This window comes from Corvus moneduloides, chromosome 17 (genome assembly GCF_009650955.1).
Source record: "Corvus moneduloides isolate bCorMon1 chromosome 17, bCorMon1.pri, whole genome shotgun sequence".
NCBI lineage: Eukaryota > Metazoa > Chordata > Aves > Passeriformes > Corvidae > Corvus > Corvus moneduloides.
In genome coordinates this window covers 1,759,408-1,781,420 of record NC_045492.1, presented here as the reverse complement: position 1 = coordinate 1,781,420, position 22,013 = coordinate 1,759,408, and the positions used below count along the sequence as shown (strand labels likewise).

General features: G+C 51.7%; 1 protein-coding gene across 1 annotated transcript; it reads left to right on the top strand.

Annotated features, from left to right (window-relative positions):
• Positions 1–3,215: 3,215 nt before the first annotated feature.
• Positions 3,216–21,114, top strand: MAP1LC3A (microtubule associated protein 1 light chain 3 alpha). Its single transcript, XM_032127477.1, has 4 exons — positions 3,216–3,329; positions 13,309–13,364; positions 19,495–19,601; positions 20,132–21,114. The coding sequence occupies exons 1-4, from the start codon at positions 3,290–3,292 to the stop codon at positions 20,292–20,294; spliced, it is 366 nt and encodes a 121-aa protein (XP_031983368.1). The 5' UTR covers positions 3,216–3,289; the 3' UTR covers positions 20,295–21,114.
• Positions 21,115–22,013: the final 899 nt, after the last annotated feature.

Genomic DNA, 22,013 nt, shown 5'->3' with positions numbered 1-22,013 from the left:
TCCTGGTTTGGTATATGCATGTTGCAGGATCCCCACTGCAACAAATTTCCATTTAGTTACTATGGAACATGACTGTTTTATTTGGATCAGGAGCATGAGAGGGTCACAGAGCTGGCAGTAATTTCCCTGGATGTAAGTTACGGGAGGGTTTCACTTTCCCTAAGTTATCATAAATAGGGTCAAAAAATGATGGATGGAGCTCAGTTTCTGGTCCTGTGCTTTGTGAGTCTGGGCCTGATCATTTGTATGGTAAAACTACTGCCAAACTGAGGAAAAGCAGAAAAATGAGCATTATGGTTCCCATCCTTTTTCATAGACAGGATCACAGGAGGCCTGAACAGGCTGTGCCACCTGCACCTTGGAGCTGCTCTGTGCTGGGGCTGGTTTGCTGTCTTGGAAAAGTCTGTTTTGGTTTTGGTGGATCCCTCACTGAAGGCTGAGGAAGCATCTGCTGCTGGGAAAACAAACCCTGATGGATTAAGGTAAAGAAAGGGGGTTTGGGGGATGGCCCTGGGCTGGGAACAGCAGCACTTAGGCCCAAGGATGTGTTCTCTTGTGCTGCCTCTGTGCCGAGATAAGGCTCTGGCAGAGGACTGGAGGTGACACTGTAGAAGCTGAGCTTGTAGACACCTTCTGTGGATCTTGTGTTGGCTCCAGTGCCCTCCCAAGTAACTCTTCCCCTGCCTAAGGTGGCTGATGACAGTGTCCCTCACATAGAGGACACGGAGGAGCTGTGGCTGCCCCATCTCTGGAAGTGTCTGAGGCCAGGTTGCATAGGGCTTGGAGGAACCTGGAATAGTGGAAGGTGTCCCTGCCCATGGCAGGGAGTGGATGCGAATGAGTTTTAAGGTCCCTTCCAACCCAAACCAGTCCGAGATTTATGTTTGATCTTGTCTTAGCTACTTCTCTAGGGCACAAAGGCAAAGATCTCTCACCAAGAGAGGCTGGGCTGAAGTGAGCAGAGCTACAGCAGCTCCCTGGGACTCAACCAGCTGCAGGAGAAGCAGAAGCAGCCAGGGGGTGCAGGGGCAGGAGCTCGGACACTGCCCTGGCCAGCAGGAGCCTGAGCATCAACGCAGGTCTGTTAACAAAAATAACCTTCCTTTACCAGCACTACAGAATCGCCTTCAGGGAGATTTCCCTCCCTGGGTGGTGTCACAAGATCCCGGAGTGCTGCTCATTGTCAGTGGTGGTACCCTGAGGACTGATGGCATGCGGGAAGCTCGTTGCTGATTCCAGGTCATGTTAGGAGCTCGCTGGTGCCTTAAATCTTTGACTGATCCAGGGGGGGTTGGATCTGAAATGCACCTCCTTAACTAAGGAGTTTTGCCAATGACATGAGTGAGACCAGGCAAGAGAGGCATTAATGTGTGCGGGATTGTTCGAGAAGCTGAGGGCTGAAGGAAGAACTGTATAAATCATGCTCTGCTGTATTAGAAGTAAAACTTCTTTGATCCATATCCCATTTCTGTAAGTACATTAACATGCAGAGAAGGCCCAGAGCTCCTACGAAGTGGGGTCTTTTCTCTCTCTCCACATGTCTGAATAATATTCTGTGGAATTATGGCCCCAGTCCTGCAATGAGGTCTGCATGGATAAAAACAGGGGCCACATCACTAAATTGGAAAGACTTCCACATTCCTCTCATCAAAAAGAGGTTCACACTTTATAGCAACAATAATAAACCCCTTTGCCTGAGGATGAAGTCTGTAAGGTTCATCACTTGTCATGTCTGATTCAACATTCCTGCTTTCCCTTAGGTATTCTCTGATTAACAGGACCTCTATCAGAGATTAATGTCTCTACTTGTATCTTAATTATGAAAGTGAATCTGAAGAGTTTATACTTCCTTACCAGTATGTGCTTGTTTAACTACTGCTTGGTCAAGGAAAATCCATTATATTGGCCATGAAAGTGTTTTCTTTCTTGGGTAAACTCAACAAGGAAACAAGAATTTCTTCAATTCTTGTTAAACATATTTTTCTTTTAATTGGTGACACAATCATCGGAGTAGTTCTTTCATAGATGCATTTTTCATTTCTTTTTTTTACCAAGGTTATACTTAATCCTCTAACATTTTGTGTTCACTCCTGTTTTGTGCCAATTCACTGTAACGATGAGACATTGCTCCAACATGATACAGCTCCTGTCGTGGCATGCAGTGAGGAGGGATATTTATTAAACCTGGTGAAACACTGATGCTCTGTTTGCAGTTGTTTTTGGTTCATTTCCCAGCTCCAGAAATAGCTGCCCTATTTGTAGTCGTGCTGCGGGCTTTAAAATATTCAGCATAGCCGTGGCTGTGAATGCAGCAGGGAAAACAACAGGCTCGTTAGCGAGAAGATGATTGGGGTAGACATGGGAATTGCAAATGCTTGAGTATCTGTGTGAGGATAGTTTATGTCCAGGTTTGTTGGCTGGAATCTGTGGCCTGAGCTGGTGTGGCTTCATCCCCACAGAGCCCTTCCTTCTCCTCCACCCTCCTCACAATAGCCACGTTTGCTGCCCGAAGCTGGCAGACACTTGAAAGATGTTTGATCTGAGATGTCCAGAAGATGCCACAGCAGGCCGGAGTCATGGACACCTCTGTCCCTTGAGCACCTCTGGAAATCCCAGCCCAGATGTACTTCTGCTGCCTTAAGTGAGGCCCTCAGGTGCTCTGCTCTAACAGGACTGGAAAAAGTGCTTGTTTGGGGTCATCTCTGAATAAACCATTATGTCCCATCGGGAAATGGGATGCTCTGCCATGGTGTTCCTACTGACCGGGCACAGCCATCCTCATGTCACCAGCTGCTCTCTCTCATGTTGGGCCTTATAAAAAACAGAGGGGCAGATAGTAATAGGACAAGAGGGAATGGTTTTAGAGTAGAAAAGGTGAGATTTCGATTGGACATGGGGAAGAAAGTGTGGGGGTGCTGAGGCCCTGGCACAGGGTGCCCAGAGAAGCTGTGGCTGCCCCTGGATCCCTGGCAGTGTCCAAGGCCAGGCTGGACGGGGCTTGGAGCAGCCTGGGACAGTGGGAGGTGTCCCTGCCATGGCAGGGGGTGGCACGGGCTGGGCTGCACGGCCCCTTCCAGCCCAAGCCAGTGTGCGGGTCGATGGTTTTGATGGCACCCGGGTCACCGCGGGCCCACCGAGAGCGAGCTCCGGGGTCGCGGGGGTGGGCGGGGCCCCGGGCGGGCCGAGCCCCGCCCCCGAAGGGCGTGTCCGGGTGACGTCACCGCCGCTCCGCCGCAGCCCCAGCGCAGACGGAGCCGCCCGGTCCCGGTGCCGTCCCGGTCCCGCCGCGATGCCCTCGGACCGGCCCTTCAAGCAGCGCCGCACCTTCGGTGAGCCGGGACCGGCCGGGAGGGAGAGAGGGAGGGAGGGACGGGGGGATCTGCCCCGCGCCGCCCCCGCCGTGCTGCCCTGCGGGGCGGCCCCGCCCGGGCCGGGGCTCGGCCGCCGCGGGTCCCCGCCGGGCGCGGCCGCGGGAGCAGCGGGGCCCGCGCCGGGCCGGGGGCGGCGGTGCCGCAGCCGCCACGCGGTGATGTCATCCCGGCCGGCCCCGCACCGGGGGGGCAGCACCGCGCCCGGCCGGAGCGCAGCGACGTCCCCGGGCCATCCTCGCTGTGTCGCCGCTTCTCCAGGGCATCGGGGTCACTGGGGCGCGGTGGCGGCCGCAAGGAGCCCTGGAATGCCCAGGACGAGGGTGGTGGCCGGGTTTCACTCTTGACTGTCAGAGCACAAAGAGCTCCCCAAAAATCGCCTTCCCCGCTCCCCATCTCGTCAGCGTTAGGGCGGTTGTTGTTCCTCTGTGATGGTTGTGGAGATCCAGAGGAGTTAATGCTCACATCTTCCCCACCCATTTGTCAATGGTGCACGGTGGGGAGGCTCAAAAGGTGAGGAGGTGACTGTAGAGAGTCCCAGGTTTTATCTCTAGACCCTATTGTGGAATCAGAGGAAACATCAACTGCTGTTTCTCTTGCCCTTTGCCCGCTGGCGCAGGGAGAGGTGTGTGTTTCTGGCAGGTTAAATCCCTGGAGAAGGGGTATCAGTTGAGCTTTACTGGCTGTATAATGCTGAAATCGATGTTTTCCTGCCATTAAAAGCCTCATATTGGGCCAGAGACTGTCCAAACGCAGGTGAGGGCGTGTTTCCTATGTGAGTTTTAAAATTGGAGCTTTTGCCTGCTGAAAACTGCTGATCCAGCCCCTTTCTGCTCTCTTGGAAACTGTAAATATTTGGTATTTTATTGGCACAACCCTTCCAGCCTTGAATGCTTACCCAGCCCTCCCCTGCCACAGGACCGAGCCAAGGGAACACGCACAAACAAGAACCAACCGAAGCCTGGGAGCTTGGGATACTTGCTGGGACCCTGCTGTGTTCTCCTAAGCTACGTATTAAAAGCAGTAAAGTCCTAAATCGGCCCCTTAGTAACTGCCTACTGTTAAACTCGTGAGAATCAGCTTATTATGGTCAAGAGGAGTCTGGTTTGCCTTTGTGGATCGCTCAGACTTTGTGTGAGCCAGAAGGAAAACAAAATCTGAGGCTCAGAGTAGTTGAAAGAAAGCAGGATTAAAATAGCCCAGGAGGGACAGAGGGGGTGAGGGAGTTTGGTGCCGGCAACTGCAAGTGCTCCTTGTTTCTCTGTACTTTCCTCTGCCCTTTTGCTCTCTCAGCTGACTGGGCTGCAGAGCTGAGCCAGGAGGAGGGGAGGAGGAGGAGGAGGCCTGGCAGCCCCCACAGTTGCTTTGGGTCAGGGCTGGAATTGCTCTGTTGGAGAAAGTAAATACGACTTGTTTTTGTCTTTGAATCATTACACAACAGGAGCAGGAAGCGATTGTTTACAATGCAGTTGGAGAGGGCTGGTGGAAAACATCACCAGCGATTCTGTACCCTCAGAATGGCTTAATTTTTAAGGCTTCAAAACTTTACAGAAATGGAACGGTTCCAAAAAAGCAGCGAAAAGGCAGAGTCAGGGCTATGGCTGTTTACAAAAGGCACCCAGGCTCCAGTTTCATGGCAAGTCACTGCCTTGTGTCTTGGTCTGCTGCTCCTCAGTGAAGATTCAGCTTTCCTCAATGCTTGTTTTCCCCCTTCTTGTATTTTTGAAATATTTCTGTGAATTTCTTGGGCTTGTTCATCTGATTGGTCTTGGGTCTCTCCTGAGCATAATTTCCTGATTTCTCTTCATCTTTGTTGAGGACTGGGGAAGGGGACTGGCTGGGAAACACCAGGGGTTTGATCCAAGGTGTGTGGAGGGCATGGAGCAGTGACTCCTTCCATGATCTGAGGTGCTATCCCTGGTGGGAAGATGAGCTCTGTGAGCTGGTCCTTGGCAACAGAACGTCCTTGATGTGGGTGCAGGGGATAAAATGTGGCAGCACCCTCTGCATCCATGTGCTGAACCCAGACACTGAGGCGTGTTCAGATCTGTTGCAGGAGTCCAAAACAATTCCCAGAACAAAGCTGTGGTCTGTGTCAGAGGAACAGGCTGTCCTGGCAGTAGTGAGAGCGTGCAGCAGCCTGACGACACCGTTGCACTTCCCGAAAGGAACACGAGTCCTTGGGAGCATTGTCCCACTCCTGCTCCTGAAGCAGGGGTTTGGATTGGGCTGGCAGCAGCTGTCAGCTGTGTTTTCAATGCAGCACATAACCAGCATGGTATGGACACGGGCCTGGATCCTGGACCAGCTGGATAACCCAGAGTACCTCGGTCCTGTGCCCCAGTGTCTGGCCGAAACGGAGGCAGGAACACACCTGCGTGTGTCCGGTGGCTCAGCTGGAGCCCCTGGCTTGCTGACAAACATAGAGGCTTGACCTTAGCTTCCGTGGGACAGAGTGTTCCCATCCCGGGTTCCATCCTCTGGGAGATCTGCCTTTAGTTGTGGGAAGCCACTCTTCTTCAGAGGAAAGGCAGTAGTGGGTGTGGAGCTGAATCCCCTGTTGCCTCTGGGGAATGGCAAATGTGTCCATCCCTGGGGACTCATCCAGGTGGCTCAGCCATGCCTGTACCCACTGAGAGACCAGCAGTGGCTGAACTGTCTGCTTCACACACCATCCTGTGCTTGTCACAACAGTTTTGCTTGTTGGCAGCTTGGAAAAACATCTGGGTGTTGATATGAGGTTGGTCTGTGAGCCCTCGCTGGTGCTTGTCTGGTTCTCAGGGTGTCTGTGCTCTGGCAGTTGTGCCTTGAGAGCTGGGATTCCTTGAGAGGAGGATGCTGCTCCAAGCTGCTGCTTAGCTGCCTGTGTCTTGGATTAATTACCAAGGACATTCTGTGACTTGACTGGATATGGGGGTAATTATCAGCGTTGAAGAACTGAACAGGCCAGAACAAATGCCAGCCTGACATGTAGACCACAAATTTTGATTTTTTTATTATTATTCTTTTATATAACACAAGGTCCTGAGTGGCAGCCAGGAATAATAAAACCTGTGTGTTTTGTTCATTGCTTAATTTTTTTTTCACTATAAAAACTTCAGATCTTCCTTTGAGCCAGAAGGGTGGAGACTGGCGAATCCAGGGGCTGTCAGGCTGGTCGGCCCTTGTTGCCTCTGTCATCGAGTAGCCGTGAGCCATGGATAAGTCATGTCCCTTGGCTTTGATATTCCTTCTGTGGTCAGTCCCAGCAGGGATCACAGTCAGGAGAGTCACTTGGGAGGTCTCACAGTGCGTCACCTGCCCCTGTGACATTCTGTGGTTGACTGGCAATGTGTAAATGCTACCAGGTCTGTCATGCTGTTGTTCACTGCCTTTTGTCCTCAGAAGATGGTTTGAGGCTGTGAGAGAAAATGCAGGAATGTGAGAAAAAATGCAGGAATGAATTCAAGACTCTCGTGTCTGGCACGTGTCCCCAAAGCATCTGTGCATGTCCAGGCCTGTTTGCACAAATAGCAGTGACCCGTGCTGGGCAAAGGCTCTTGGTGCAGGCAGGTACACGGTGGGCTGCACCAAAATACAGTCCTGCCAGGAGTGCCAGGTCTTTCTTTGAGCAATTTGAAGTGTCCTGAGTAGTTCTGAGAAATCTGAGTGTGTTTCTGCTGTCTTGGAGGCTTATGGATGGGAAGGTTGTCCAGGTGGAAGGTCACGCAGCAGAAAACCCTGGCACAGCAGCCTCCTGAGGGCTTGTACAGAGGGAACTTGCTGTTCCCTACCAAGGATAGTGAAACTGATTAAATGTTGAGCAAAAAACCAGTTCCTTATCTGGAACTGTGATGTAAATGCTGCATTTGCCGTCCTCATGTGACGCAGGTGTTGCCCGTTTGCCCCTCGTACTCAGGGGGTGCAGTGAGCTTTAAGCTGTTTGGATGATGGAGGTCCTGTGCTCATCCTGCATGGCCCATGGCAGGGGTGACGTGGAATCCCAGAATGGTTTTGTTTGGAAGGTGCCTTAAAGCCCATCTCATTCCACCCCCTGCCATGGGCAGGGACACCTTCCACTGTCCCAGGCTGCTCCAAGCCCCGTCCAACCTGGCCTTGGACACTTCAGGGATGGGGCAGCCACAGCTTCTCTGGGCACCCTGTGCCAGGGCCTCAGCACCCTCACAGGGAACAATTCCTTCCCAATATTCCATCTAACCCTGCCCTCTGTCAGTTTAATGCCATTCCCCCTTGTCCTGTCACTCCAGTGGTACTGTACAACCAGAGGACAAGTGTCTTAACATGAATTTAGAATTCACAGTTGTGTGGCTCTGCTTGATCACGAGCTGAGCCCTTATCATGATTTGCCAGATGCAAATGTACATTCCTGGAGCCAGGCTCAAAATCATATTCCTGTTACATTTTTAAACTGCTAAGAAAAATGAAGGTGTTTCCTCTTTCTGTTTTAAAATTCTTTTTCAAGCTCTATTCTGGAGCCAGGAAGATTGGAGACTTTTGCAAGTGAATAAGACTGCTCAGATCCTTCTGCAGTCACAGGGCCCCAGGAGCCTGGCATTCAGAAATCCTCCCAGACACTGCACATCTGGTATGCACTGCTGTAGTGATGGGATGGAGAGTCATGGAGACAGAGCATCCACTGCTCCATGTTTATGTTGGTAGTACCTTCCAGGGACAGTGAAGCTTCAGGCTCATGATGCAGAGACACATTTTCTATCAGTTCAAAGCCTTCAGGTTCAAAGCAGTGTAGGTTTGGCCCTGAGTCACTTGTCCTGTCCGGAGCACCCAGCTTTGCAGACGAATGAAATTAACCTGACGATCAGAAGCACTGTCAGGTCTCTGCAGTGCTGCTGTCCTATATAGCCTGGAACAAGCACCCTTTCTTGGTGCTGAGGACACCTGCCCTGGGCATGACCTCCTTCCTTCCTGGATGTGGGAGTCTCCTCTCGCTCCTCCCACAGCACCACTGGCCTGAGAAGAAGCACTGGGCAAGGACAGGTCAAGTCAGGTGCTGGGTGAGCCATGATACATTCATGGGGGTGTTTCCTGGTGGTTAGAGGTGTCTGGCCTTAGGGTGGTGTGATATTACAGAAATAGTCATTGATGTTTGTCTGGAATGACCTGCATAACTGGCCTGTGTCTTCAGCACTTGCCAGCTCATCCCACACATATCCTGGTTTCAAACCATCCAATTCCTCCTCTCCTTGCAGAAAATCTCTTGGAGAGAAGTCCATGCTCTAGTAGCACTCTGCCCTGGGACTGACCACAGCAGCTTCTTGAAGAAACAGGTTCATTTTTGCATCTGCTTCAAATCTGAGGCAGATCCCTCCCCATGCTGGCTGGCAGGGTGTTGTGTGGATGGCAGAGAGAAGCCACAGGGCCAGCAGCCTGCTGGAGCTGCCAGAGATGTCTGTCCCCCAGAGCTGTGGGATGCAGGGAGAGGCAGTAGCTCATGGCTGCACTTCTGGTCTCTGCTTTGCTCTCCACACACAGCCCTTGCTCAGCTCAGGAGCTGTTTATCTGGTAGCACACCAATGACGTTTGCAGGTGGTATTTGTTCTTACTGGTGTTTTCCTACCAGCATTCCTGCTGGTCATAGGCAGCAGAGCCTCTCCCTGTAGTCCCATCTGCTGCCCTGGGGCAGCACCAGTGCCTGAGCAGTGCCTGTCTAGCGTCTCCTGAAGAATGGTGCCCCTTATGCAACAACGCTGTTGGAGGACTTGCCATGTGTTTTCCTTCTGTCCCACCGTCTGTATCTTTTGTCTGCTGAAGCTCTTTTGCATCCAGGACTGTCCTTTCATCCTGTGTCTGCACAGCGCCCAGCACAGCAGGGACCTGGCTCCCCTGGCCAGGGTTCCTGGGCACTGCTGATAAAAAAGGTTAATGTTTGCAAAGTGTGGCTTAAAATTTTCCACTGTTCTCCTCAGCTGCCATAATGATCTCATCCTGCATTGCCATGGGATACACTGTGTGCTCGCATCTTTTGGAGCTCAGCTTGGGAAGGGCCTCAGTCAAGAAAACAGCCAAGATTCTGGTGTTTTGGGCAATTTGCAAGCTTTGCTGTTGGTACTTAACAGTTGAAACAGCAGTTGGAGGAGAAATAGGCAATTTCCTGGCATATGCAATGCTACAAAAATACTCCTATCTTTCAATAGGCCCTAGCAGAGAAGTTTCCCTGGGAATAACCAATAAAATTGTGTGGTTTTTATCTTGCTGCCATCTTGAGCTCTGACATCCTGGCACTGGGGAGAAGTCTGGCTTCCCTCATGGTAGAGATGTGGTGCCCACAGCTGGAGCAGGGATCGGGCTCTTCCCTCTGATGCAGGTCATCACTCTTTGCTCAGCTCCTTGGAACAGCAGGTGGTTGGAGCCCCTCCAGCCCCTCTTGCATGGAGCCCCTGAGCTGCTGCAGTCAGGTGTGGTGTTCTGCTCCCCTGGCAGCGAGGAGGGACCAGAGGAGGAGGAGACAGGGCTCTGCAAACAGCTCTGGTTCACTCTGCACATTGGCTAAGGGTTAACTGTAGCCAGGTGCTGCAGGAAAGGGGAAAGTCTCAACTTCAGCACAGCTGTAGTTTGGGAGAGCTGCAGGAGGAGAGCAAAGTTTGTAAGATCAGGCCTGTTGTGTATGAAATGTGAGTGTGCAAACACTGCTGGAGTGGAGCGGGGGGGATCCTGCCTGTCCTCAGCACTGTGTGAGTGGGGGCTCGGTTGCTGGCCTGGCACCTCCAGCCAGGTTTCTCTGAAGTGCCCTTTAACCATTTTCTCTGTATTCCTATGACCTACATTAGACTATACAGACACTAAATTAAGGCTGGTATTTATAACTGTTCCTGCTGTGTGATGTTGATGCTTTCATGAGTCACAGGCTCAACCTCTCAGTCTCACCCAGGCTGAAGAGGGTGTGGGTGACCATCACTATCTCTTGCTGGAGATCTCTTGTGCCTGAACTCCTGTGTGCATGGAAATCTTCCAGGGATTGGTGCGGCTTCTCCTGATTGCCAAGCCTGCTTCCTTGACTCTCCAAGGCTAGGATGGGACAGAGTGTGCTCTTTAGCAGAGCTTCAGGTGTCCTGGAAACTTCTGCCTGTATATTCAGGAACCTGAGCACCCTAGGTGGGATTGCTCCTAACTGCCTTCCTGAATGAAGTTTCTGAAATGGGCGTTTCCAGGGCAGAGGAAGAAGCGCAGTGCTTGAGGTGTTTGTAGTTGCAATCACACGGACCTGCTGGAGGGATCCAGCAGCCCTGGAGCAAAGCAGCACCTGTGGTAACCTGCAGATCAGCCCCCTGCCACAGAGTCCCCTGGGGTCAGGAAGGCTGCAAATGCCCTGGGTCCTGCTGGCCAGAGGGAGCAGGTCTTGGGCATGTGGCAGGTTTTAAAGGGTGGGACAGGGGAGCCTCCACTGTGGCCCAGCAGACTTGAGGGTAGCTGAGAGCTCTGTCACTGGTGTCTCATGCCCTTGATTGCACCTGAGCATGGAGTCAGCAAGACCTGAAAAATACAGCACTGGTCTCTGTCCAGGGCACCCTGTCTGCTCCCCTTGGGAGACACAGGACAGTGGTCCCAGGAGTGGGATCCTGAGGCACTGATGTGCAGCTGGAGTGATGATGGACCCTCTTCCTCTCTGTGTGGCACCTTTTTCAGTGTGCTGGGCAGGAGGCACCTCTGTTTCCTCTGTGGAAATGGAGGTGGTGACGCCTTGTGTCATCTCCTTGTGCTGTAGCTGGTGATGCTTCCAGGGAGCAGGAAGGGGTGTCTGGCATGTGGCTGCCCTTTGGCACATGCAGCCTGGGCTAGTTGGATGCTCCAAGATTATCTTCATTTACTAGCCATGATAACATGCCCTCAGCAAATTCTTTCTCAGACCCTTCTCACAGTTACCTGTGTTGTTGGGGCTTCCTGTGCAAACAATCCTGTGACCCTGCAGGGCAGTGCATGGTGTTTAAGAAGCTCATCCACATGGCCATCTGATAGTGTGGAGAGGGAAGCAGGCTAGGGTGGACACTGAAGCCAGGATGACTGGCCAGACATGAGGACACAGCTCTGCAGACTCTGTTAACACCGAGAAGTCTGAGCTGGCTGCAGTCAAGCTGCTGGAATTTCCTTGGTGATAAGTGTTGTCCAGTCAAGCTCTGGATCTCCAGCCTTTTGGATGCTCCATCCTGGACACAGCGAACACATGGGAACGGGGCTCTGTGGGAGGGGGCAGGTGCTTCTGCTTCAGCTGGGTGCTGTGGGCTGGGTGCTGCTGTCACTGTGTCCTTCAGCATTCCCGGGGAGGTGTCTCTGTACCAGTGTCACATGTGGTGCTGATGTCTGTGTGACTCCCTGGCTGGTTGGTATCTCAGGGGAAAACTGTCTGTATCGCAAGGATGACTCTGGATCCCTTAACACTGGATTGGGCGGAAAGGAAACAAGAGGAGCTGCATCTTCAGTCATAAAACTCAAAACAAATATGCCTGAATTTTTCATGAAATCCACATAATCTTGCTCTGTGTTGCTCGCCGATGGAGTCCTACCAAATAAAAGGTCTAACAATTCCTAGCAGAGTGATATTTTCCTCTTAGAGGAGGCAGAAATGGTGCTCAAAACCTTCTATGATGTGGTGATTTTGTAGTCTTGTGGCCTTTAAAGAAACTCCAGTTTCTTCCCAAAGTCATATCTAGCTAAATTCAACATATAAACTGTAAGGTTTTATTGAGTGCTCAGAGGAGAAATTCTCAACATTTGTGGGGAGAAAACACTCAAACACATGCACTTATCCTGCCTTCCGTTATCCCAGTGGGCCATGAGAAACTGGGGCTGGCTGTGTAAGCTGGTGAGGGGAGTCGGGCTGGAGCTGGTGCCATGCTGGGTGTGGCAGGATGATCCCGTGACAGATCCTGCAATACTCAGGTCTCACTTTTCTAGGCAGCGCTTAGTCACTGACCTTCACCCCCTGACTTAGTTTCTGGGCATTTCAGATGGGCCATTGTAGGCTGTGAAGCACTTCCCAGAGTAATGGCAGTTCCAGGAGGAGTGCAGGTCTGTAGTGTCCCAGGAGGAGCATGCACAGAGCTGTACCTGGCTCTGGTACTGCTTCTTCCTCTCCTTTCTGCTGCTTTGCGTTGTGGAAAGCGGAGAGCTGACTGGTAAAGCAGTGAAGGGTATGGGAATTCTCCTGTAAACTGGAGGAGTGCACAAGCTTTGTGTGCTGCCTGTTGTGTGTGTCAGTAAACATAAACTCTAGAGGAAAATGGGTTAGAAAGTGTGAGAACAACTGCAAGAAAAGTCTTTTTGTACGTGGGTCATCTCCTTGCTTAAGGTTTTCTTCCTGTATCCAGGCTTAGAAATACTTTGTGTCAGGCCAAAAGGTGTTGTAGCTATCCTGTAGATCTGTGCTAGGGAAGGAGTCCTCCTTGGCAAGGTGCATCTCTTGTGGAACCAGGCACTGTGCCAGATAGTGCTTGGATGTGCACAACAGGCAGAAGGAAATGGCTAAAACCCAGCCCCAGCTGGAGAATTGTCTCCTTGGGGGAACATCCAGGAGACACAAAGAGCCTGAACTTGCAGAGCTCAGCCCCGAAAGCTGTGCTGCTGCCCTGCACCCATGGCCAGGAGCTGCATTTGCTTAGGGTGGATTTAGGTTAGTTTTGTTATCTTTATGGTCTCCTTTCACTCTCCTGATTTCCAGGTGTGTGCTGCCTGGTTTTACCAGGCAGAGTGGTGTGTTCCAGCCTGGGGGAGATGGTTGGGGCAGTAGGAAGCCATGAAAGGTTGGTCACTGAAGCTGACATCTGGCAGACCATGATCAGAAAAGGCCTGGTGAGCAGAAGGTGCATTCCTTGGGAAATGTCTCTCTCTCTGGATCAGGGCTGTGGCTTGCAGGGTGGGTACCTCAGTTCTGCCTGCCCTACCACACACAGGTGTTTCTAACTTCGTGTCTTTACTTCTTTCTCTCCAGCGGATCGTTGTAAAGAAGTTCAGCAGATCCGAGAGCAGCATCCAAACAAAATCCCGGTAAGTGATTGTTCTTGCTCTTCTGTGTTAGACTTTGTTCTCAGGACCCCTCTGTGCTCCTGGGTGGCCTCCATGGAGCTTGCAAAACTCTGCTCCCTGGAATCAACACAGGATGGTCCCCATAAGCCTCCAGTGCCTTGTGTGTGCCAGCTGCTCAATAGCAGACACGTTCTCTGCCATGCAAAGGACAATCTGGCTCTAAAGTTCCGTGCTGCCCTAGAGGCAGGGGACTGATATGATCTCAAATCTATTTCCAAGCTAGTGCAGCAGGAGAAAACTCTGAAATGGCTTTTTTGGCTGTACTAGCTACTTGATTTTTTGTGGGTAACCTGGTAAGGATTTCTCTCTGTCCAGAGAAATACGTGCGGCATGATCTTTGCTGCATTGAAAGCGCAGAGGCTCTGTTAGGATCATTCATACCTGTTCTGTGCTTTCCCAGCACCTGTGGTTGACAGGCACAGGTGAGACACCATGAACTTGCAGTTCTTCCTGCCCATGTTACACCTAATATGCTGAGTTGCTCTTTGGCTGTGAGTGTGCTTTTGAGTTCCTGCCTAAGTATTTGCTTCTCTTCCTGAGAAGATGGAGAACTTAGAGGAACATCCCACCCCTGGAAGCATTCAAGACCAGGCTGGATGAGGCTTGGAGCAGCCTGGTCTAGTTGAAGGTGGTCCTGCTCACCTTTAAGGTTCCTTCCAACCCAAACCATTCCATGATTCTATGAAATTATGTACTTGGGGCTTGCTCGATTTACTATTTGCAATATCATAGCATCTGTGACCAAAAAGACAGGATTCCTAGTTCAGCTCCTTCTCAATGTTGGATGAACATCAACCTTGTCTTAAAATTGCAGACTATCAGTATTTGGCCTTCAAGACTGAATGCCTCAAACTGCTCTTGGCCCATCTTAGTCCACTCCTGCCTCACTCTTGTTTTGGTTATAGCACAATGTCTTCTAGCCAGAAGAATTCTTTCACTTTCTCTTCTCTCACCACTGTGGTGTTCACGTGTTGCCAGCTCAGCAGAGCAGGGCCTGCCCCTCACAGCACCCTGGGTACCAGTACTCCAGGTCATCAACACATTGATTGATCTCTGCTTTTAACGTGGCTTTAATGGCATTAGACTGGTTCTGCATTTCTCCAGAGCTGTGGCAGAGCTAATTGCAGTGCATTCAGGCTCTGGCAGTAAGGCCAGGCTAGAAATCAGCTGTACATGAAACACACACATGTGCATAAATTAAGTGCCTGTACATAGATGTGTGTTGCTTGGGGAAAGGACAGAAGGAGCCAGAGCTGTGTATCCACAGGCAGAGTTTTACAGCATTACTGAGACATGGTGGGGGAGCTCCCATGGCTGTAGTGCTCTTTGTGTTGGGGTCAACACCACAATGCAAGTTTTGCTGGAAGGGTAAAAATAACCAAGAGGTGAGAAGGGTCATGAAGGCCTTGTGGGGTCCAGCCATCTTTGTGTCACTGGTGTCTCTAAAGGCATGGTCCTGATTAGACCTCAGCACCACTTTGGTGCTGTCTCTCCTCACTCCCAGGGCAGAGCTCCTGCAGGTTTCAGTGCTGGGCAGTGATCAGAGCCTTGTGCAGGAGAAGTGTGGTGTGGGCACTGTCATAGGTCCAAGCACTGCAGGCTCATCGGCTGTAGGAAGGTCTTGGTCATCTGTGAAAGGCAGGAGCTGTGTTTTCCAAGGGACTGGCTTCCCTGGAGAGGCGCTTGGAATTAGCAGAGGGGTTTGAGCCCCCAGCCCAGGGGAGTTAGGGAGATCCAAGGTTGCACCCTTACTGCTGGCAGAAACCACGGCAAAGCTGCACGGCACCTGCTGCCCTCCTGCATCTCCAGTTTCCAGCCAGAGTCCTTGGGCGAGTCCCTTTTACTTTGAGAGGGGGCCAGGAGGATTTGCAGAGGGCATGGCCTGGCTGTGTGCCCAGGGAAGGGCATGTCTCTCCTGTTTCCATGAGTGTGCTTGCAGGGAAGGCTGAGGAAGGGACTGAGCCACATGTACATGTGTGTCTGCATGGAGAGAGGGCCATGATGGCTGTCTGAGCTCACCAGAGACAACACAGGAGGTAACCTGAACCCTGCCTCAGGCATGGAGTTCTCTGCTTGTGTTTGAAGGGAAGTCACATCCCAGGATGCCACACTGGCGCATGTAATAAGGACATAGGCATGAGCCAGGTTCCCTGTCCACCTCATGCCAGGGGCTCCTTTGCTGTCTCTGCATTTCCCAGAGCAGCCTGCTCTTCCCTGGTAGAAAGTGCTGACCACAGGCACATGCAGCTCTTGCTGAGAAGGTGAGATGGTTGTGTTGGCAGTAGGTGCTGCTCACACTCACCTCTGTTGGGAAGAAACCTCCAGCTGCTCCTTGCAGGGTGGTGCCTCCTTGGGCAGTCAGAACAAGCAGAGAACTTCCAGCCTTTTCACTGGAACCTCCATCCACAGCCTCAATAGATGTTTTAGAAATCATCTTCTGTCCTGTAAGAGGACAGGGAGTCTGTGCCCCCCCGCACTGCCCCTGCCTGCTCTCAGCCTCAGGAATCTTTCTGGAGGTGACTGAACTCTGAGAGAGCCTGAAATTGCTGGGGAACAGCTTGTGCTGGGCAGCAACAGTAGCAAACCATTTCCCAAAGCCCTGCAGTGCTAAATTCAGGCAGGCACGGTGAGCCATGGGCTTAGAGGGAGGTGAAGGCAGGGCCACCCCTTGTGCTGGTAGGGAGGGCTGAGGGGGCATTTGGGCCATGCAGAGGGGGCTCTGTTGGGTTCATCTGAGAACCCACAGAGGAGCATGGAGAGGCAATGGCAGGTGGGAGATCCCACATGATGGCACAGGGGTGGATGGAAACCCAAATTGTGGACTCAGAGGAAGGGAGAACCTTCTCTGGGTTCCTGGGAGGGCTGTTCTGGGGAGTTACAGATCCAGTGTCCAGGGCTGACACCACTCTGGATGGATCAACACCAGAGCAGGGATCAACACCTTTTTGACTGAGGGCTACAGTGTCTGTTCTGCACCCTGCTCTGCCAGAGGCTGGTGCAGACTGTGCTCATGTGAGTCCTGTGTGTGTCTGTGTCAGTCTCTGTTCCTGGCCATGGATGTCAGGGAGGTGTTACATATACACATTTGAGCCTCTGTGCCTACTGGGAATACATTCTTAGCCTCACTCCTGGTTGGACCTTGCCTCTGTTGACCGCCACATCCAGCCATATTCTCTACCAAACTCCCTTTCCACCTCTCCAGACTGGCCCCAGAACAAAGGTTGTGTTTATAAACACTGTCCAAGCCCCCCTTGCAGCGGGACCAGGACTCCAGGTTCTGCCCTAAGCATTTCCCCTCCCCACCTGTGCCTACTCATGTGATTTCTGCAGAGATCTGTGGTGGGTTCCCTCTGCAAGAGCAGGTGTCCCATGCTGAGGAACCCCCTGGCTCAAGGCAGCAGCTTGGAAGAGGATATGGGATGGGAGGTGGCTATGTACACCCGCCCTGTGGCCACAGGGATGTAACTTTAGCATTTGATCATGCTTTTCCCTCCAGAGCTAGACAAGAACGTTTTGTCCATTGGCCACCTGTTCTCACAGCTGGGTTACCCAAATAGCAGCTCGTGTTCTGGGAACAGAAACTCTTGGACTTGTTCTACATGAGAGGCTCTGTGTCTGCTCAGGGCACAAGGCAGCTGCTGCTCTAAGAGCCAGGACAGCCATCACATCCCATTCTTGGATTAATCTAAAGGTTTTTCTTTTGGGCATGGAACTGGCTGGTAGTGAGAGACACAGGCCTCTGGTCCTGCTCTTGTGAGAAATGAGGCATTGCCCAGGTGTGCAGGGCCCTCTCTGCAGGTAAAGGTGGATGCACAAACAGCTGCTGTGTAGCTGCTCCTTCGTGCAATCCAAAAAGCTGAAGAGCCCACTGTTGCCCGTGTGTTTCCCAGTGGCCACAGCAGCATCCTTGTATGTGGCTGCTGTGAGTGTTCAGCTCCTCAAGACTATTCCTCTCCCCACAGCCAAAATACTCACTGTAGAGGGATTCCTTATGGAACAAGGGCATATGATACCCCTGGAAAGATTGGACAACCCAGGGTTGCTGAGGAAAAGCCCCTGAACAGACCCCTGGCTGCAGGCAGGCCTGGAAAGCACCTGGCTGCAGGCAGCCCTGAGAGTCCTTGGCAAGGTATCCACTGGTCGGCTCCCCCACTGATTAGAGGCTGTCTAGAGGGACTAGGGGTGAATCTTTGCAGAAGTAGATATAAGTTGGCATAGTTGAACAATAAAGGGAGAACGATGCTTAATCGTATCGGTGTACGTGTCATTTATCTGGCCAGCTCTCCGGACTCGGTCCCTAACAACTCACCTGTCCATGTAAGACTCAAGTTAAATGCAGTAGGATGGTTCTGCTCATCTTGTCCTCCCTGTGCCCTCCTTGGAGGGATGAAGGGCCATTAACAGGTTGGTGGGGGATGTCCCAATGCATAGTTTAGTCTGTTGCAGAAAACGGTTCTTTAATCAGATCCTCATCTTGCAAAAGAGGCCGAAGGGACAATACCTGGTGTTCACATGCTGCTTGCCCAGGCGTTGGGTTCCCCTTGGGTGAGATTTGTCCAGGGTGGGCTCTGCAGAGGCCGTTTTGGTGCAGAGCTCCCAGCAAGGCACTTCACACCCCTCCCTCCTCCGGGAACTGCCTGCAGCCCTGTCACATCAGCCCCACGGCCTCAGGGGCTCCTCAGACATTCCCAGCTCACTGGTGACTCCGAAGTGTCCCAGCCAGGGTGTCTGATCTGCCTTTGGGGGAGGCTGGCTGGAGTTCCATCGCTGCTGCTTCCAGAGGCTGATGTGTCAACAAGGGATCAAAGGAAAGGGAAATCCGTGTTCCCAGAGGTTCCCTGGTCCTTCTGGCTCCACAGAGCCATCTCCTGGGGATCCTCCTCTCTGCACGCTGCTCCATCCCTCTGCTGCCAAAAGCCATTTTACAGTCTCTTGAGTATTTTTGGAAAGGACCTGGGAAAATAAATTATGGCAATTCCTTGCCTTACAGTGAAAAATAATGTTTAATCTCAGGTGGGAGAGGATGATGGGCTGATGAGTATCCAAGAGTCTCTCTGTGGAGAAAACAAGGTGCTGGAAAGATGTGAGAGAGCATCATTGTAATGGGAACATATTAAGCTATATATTCTTCACTTATTTTCATTTTACTTAAAAGTATATTCCCTATTTTAACTGCCTGCTACCCTGTTTCTCAGAATACAAAAGGTACCTTTCCAGGCTGGTTTAGAACAGCAATTGCAGCTGTTGGCAAACAGTTTCATAGAAGAAAATTGTTAATTCTAATACCAGGAAAATGGATCAGAAATCATCATTCAGCCATTTCAGAATGTAGGGATGGTAAGAGCTTTTCCAAGCAAGATGTCTGGCAGAGGAGAACCGGCTGGGCTGTCCCCGTGGTGACACCATGCATGAGTGCCTGGGAAGCTCAGTGCACAGCTGGGCTGGCACATGGGAGGAGTGGCCCTGGGTTTCTGATCCTTCTTGGAGTCAGTGTGTCTGACTGTTAACATAAGGAGCAGGACTGGTGCAATCCAAACGCCCCCTTTCTGAAGGAATGCCTGAGTGGCTTCGCTGGGACTTCTAAAAGCCGCTTGCCTGGAAATATCCACAGCTGTTCCTGAGCAGGCAGAGGGATGCTGAATGGCAGCAGGAAGGAAAGGGGAAGGAAACTGCACCATGAGCTCAGTCTGTAGCTCAAGCCAGCAAAACCCGTGGGTTTGGTCAGTCTGAACGTGATGTTAAAATACTTCACTCCTCTTCAGATCTCCTGCATGCCAGAGGACAAGAATCTACATCAGTCCAGTGGTGCCTACTGTTTGTCAGCCAGCCAGAGCACTTGGTGCTTTAGTTCATTGTTTTGGACGCTCTTCACTGCCTGGCTCGGGCACAGGTGACTGATGAAGAGCCACCTGCAGCCAGCCTGGTAGTCACTGCTCATGTCCTTGTTTGTTTTGTTTCCTGTGAGGGTGAAACAAGGTGGGGCCTTACCTCAGCTTTTCTACCCATTGCTAGTTGGATTTATATGTGACCTTGGGACCAGCTTGTGGGGCACTATGAACACAACTAATCCTACCCTTGACTTTCTCCCCAGGTCATCATCGAACGCTACAAAGGGGAGAAACAGCTGCCAGTGCTGGACAAGACCAAGTTCCTTGTCCCAGACCACGTCAACATGAGTGAATTGGTCAAAATAATCCGGTGAGTGGGATGGCCTCAGCTGGCATGTTGTGAGCCTGTCCTCACCCACAGGCCACTCACTGCAGGGTGGTGGGGTGAGAGTGAGGCAGAGGCAGCTGCTGAGGGCAGGGATGGGGATGTGGCAGCCATAGCGTCCTTGTGTGTGGTACAGACTGTTGTGGGGGGCCAAGGGAGGGCAGATTCTTAGCACCTTGTGAAGGTCTGGGGTCTCTCCCTCAAAGGGACACTCATGAGCAATGAAGGGGTCCTGTCCCCTCTTTTTAGTCTTCAGCTCAGAGGGAAGAGGCCCCCCTGCTTTCCCCTTGCCAGCAGCACTTGGAGAAGGGGGCTTTGCCCTCCTGACTCAGGAGGCCTTGGAGCCTCAAGCAGCTCAGCTGGACTCACGGATACCATGTCCTGAGCTGTGGGAGGAGGTCCTGGCTGTGCAGGCCTGGCCCCAAGGGAATAGCATTGCTGGGGAGGTGGAACTGGCTTTCAGGGCACCCACCCCAGGTGGGCTGACCCTGCCTCTCCTGCCCTTGCCCCCACAGGCGCCGCTTACAGCTGAATCCCACCCAGGCGTTCTTCCTGCTGGTGAACCAGCACAGCATGGTCAGCGTGTCTACTCCGATCTCAGAGATCTACGAGCAGGAGAAGGATGAGGATGGCTTCCTCTACATGGTCTATGCTTCCCAGGAGACCTTTGGCTTCTGAGGGCTGCTGAGAGGTGGCACGTGGAGACAGATGAACTGTGGCACAGAGGCCCCTGGCCTCAGAAGACAACACAGCCAGAGGCTCACAAGAGGGGGGCTGTGCTGACCCCGTTCCTCTTCCTCCCTCCCTCCCTCCCCTTCCCATCACCCTGTCACCAAAGAGGCTCGTGGCGCGCGTTGGACTCACACAACCCTTTCCCTCTGTGTAGGTCAGTCCTGCTCCCCCAGGCGCCCGCCCAGGTGTGTGACACCCCCACCCAGCCGTGCAGCCCCCGCGCAGGGCCTCAGCCCCCTGTCCCCGTGTCCCTGCGCTGCTCTCGCTGTGCTGTGTGTGCTGTGCTGCTGCCAGACCTGCTGGGCCACCATCACCCCAGCACAGGGAGAGCTGCCTCTCCCCTGGGCACTCATAAAGGGCAGGAGGTCTGCAGAAGCAGCAAACAGATGTTACCATTGCTCCCGAGTTTTAATTGATTTTAATTACACCCATATCAGATTCTTGGTGCTACTGAGTAGATGTAGGCGTCTCTGTAGGACTGTGGATAATGTATATCCTTTAGATTTATTTTATTGGTTTGTTTGTTTGGGTTTGTTTGTTTTCTTTTTTTTAGGGATAGATTGGAATGGGGAGGGGGGGGGAAACTTTCCTGTATTCTGTAGGTAAATAAATCAGGCTTCGTTGCACTTTAAAGCATAGTAGATGTCAGAGTGGAATTTTCTTTTAATTTATACAGGTTTGCTATCTATAGTGCTGCTCCTCTGTTGACAGTTGTACCTAGGTTATCTTGTTTCTTTTTTTTTCCTAATAAAATTGATTTCCCTTCTCTCTGTCTCCCCATTGCATGCAATTTTTCAGTCTCAGTGTGTCAAGGAGTTCACTGAAGGAATGTACTGATTTATATTTGCTATGTTCCTGTCCCTGTTTCTCATGTATTATACCAAAAAAATGTATATGATAAAATCCCCCCCAGTTTAATCTATACAAAGGTATATATATATATATATATATATAAATATATATATAAAATAAACATAAATTCAAGTTGTGTCTTGTAGGAATGTTCTGTTCCCATCTCATTTGTCTGTGTTAGTATCTCTGCTGTATCAAGTGTGATGTGTGTTCCCCATGTTCACTGGTGTGTGTGTGCCTGCCCAGGCTTCTGAGCTGGTTAGTCCAAGTTGTGGAAAAGCAGCTGGTTGGGATTGAGGGGCTGGGACAAAGGGGAAAGATTGGTTTAGAGAACAGAGCACTAGATAGTGACACAGGAAACATGGTTGTCCTTGCCCGACCTGTGTAGAGTCTCTTGTCCTTTGACTAAGCTTCCTCATATGGGAACAAAAACTTGAGGTGGAGGCATTTGCTTTTAAGGGAAGCTTTGAGCAGTGCAGGAAATCGTGGCTCGTCCTGGGCACTGTGTCAGACTTGTTCTGCCCCCAAAGGCAGGGCCTGATGGTCATTTGGCTGGTCAGTGTCTCCCTGCTTCTTGGCTCACTCTTACTTCCTTTGTATCGCCCACCAGAGAAGGGTTTAGGCACTGAAAAAACTCAGGGCTTGCCTGAGTGGCAGCTGACTGTTTATGTCCTACACCTGCAGGGAATCCTCTGTCCAGGAAAGGAGCTGGTGTGAGGGACAGATCCAACAGAGCGCTGCAGGAAAATGTTGGAAGCCAGCTGGAGCACGGCTCCCAGCAGAGTGTAGGTGAGAACAGCTGCCCTGCTGGAC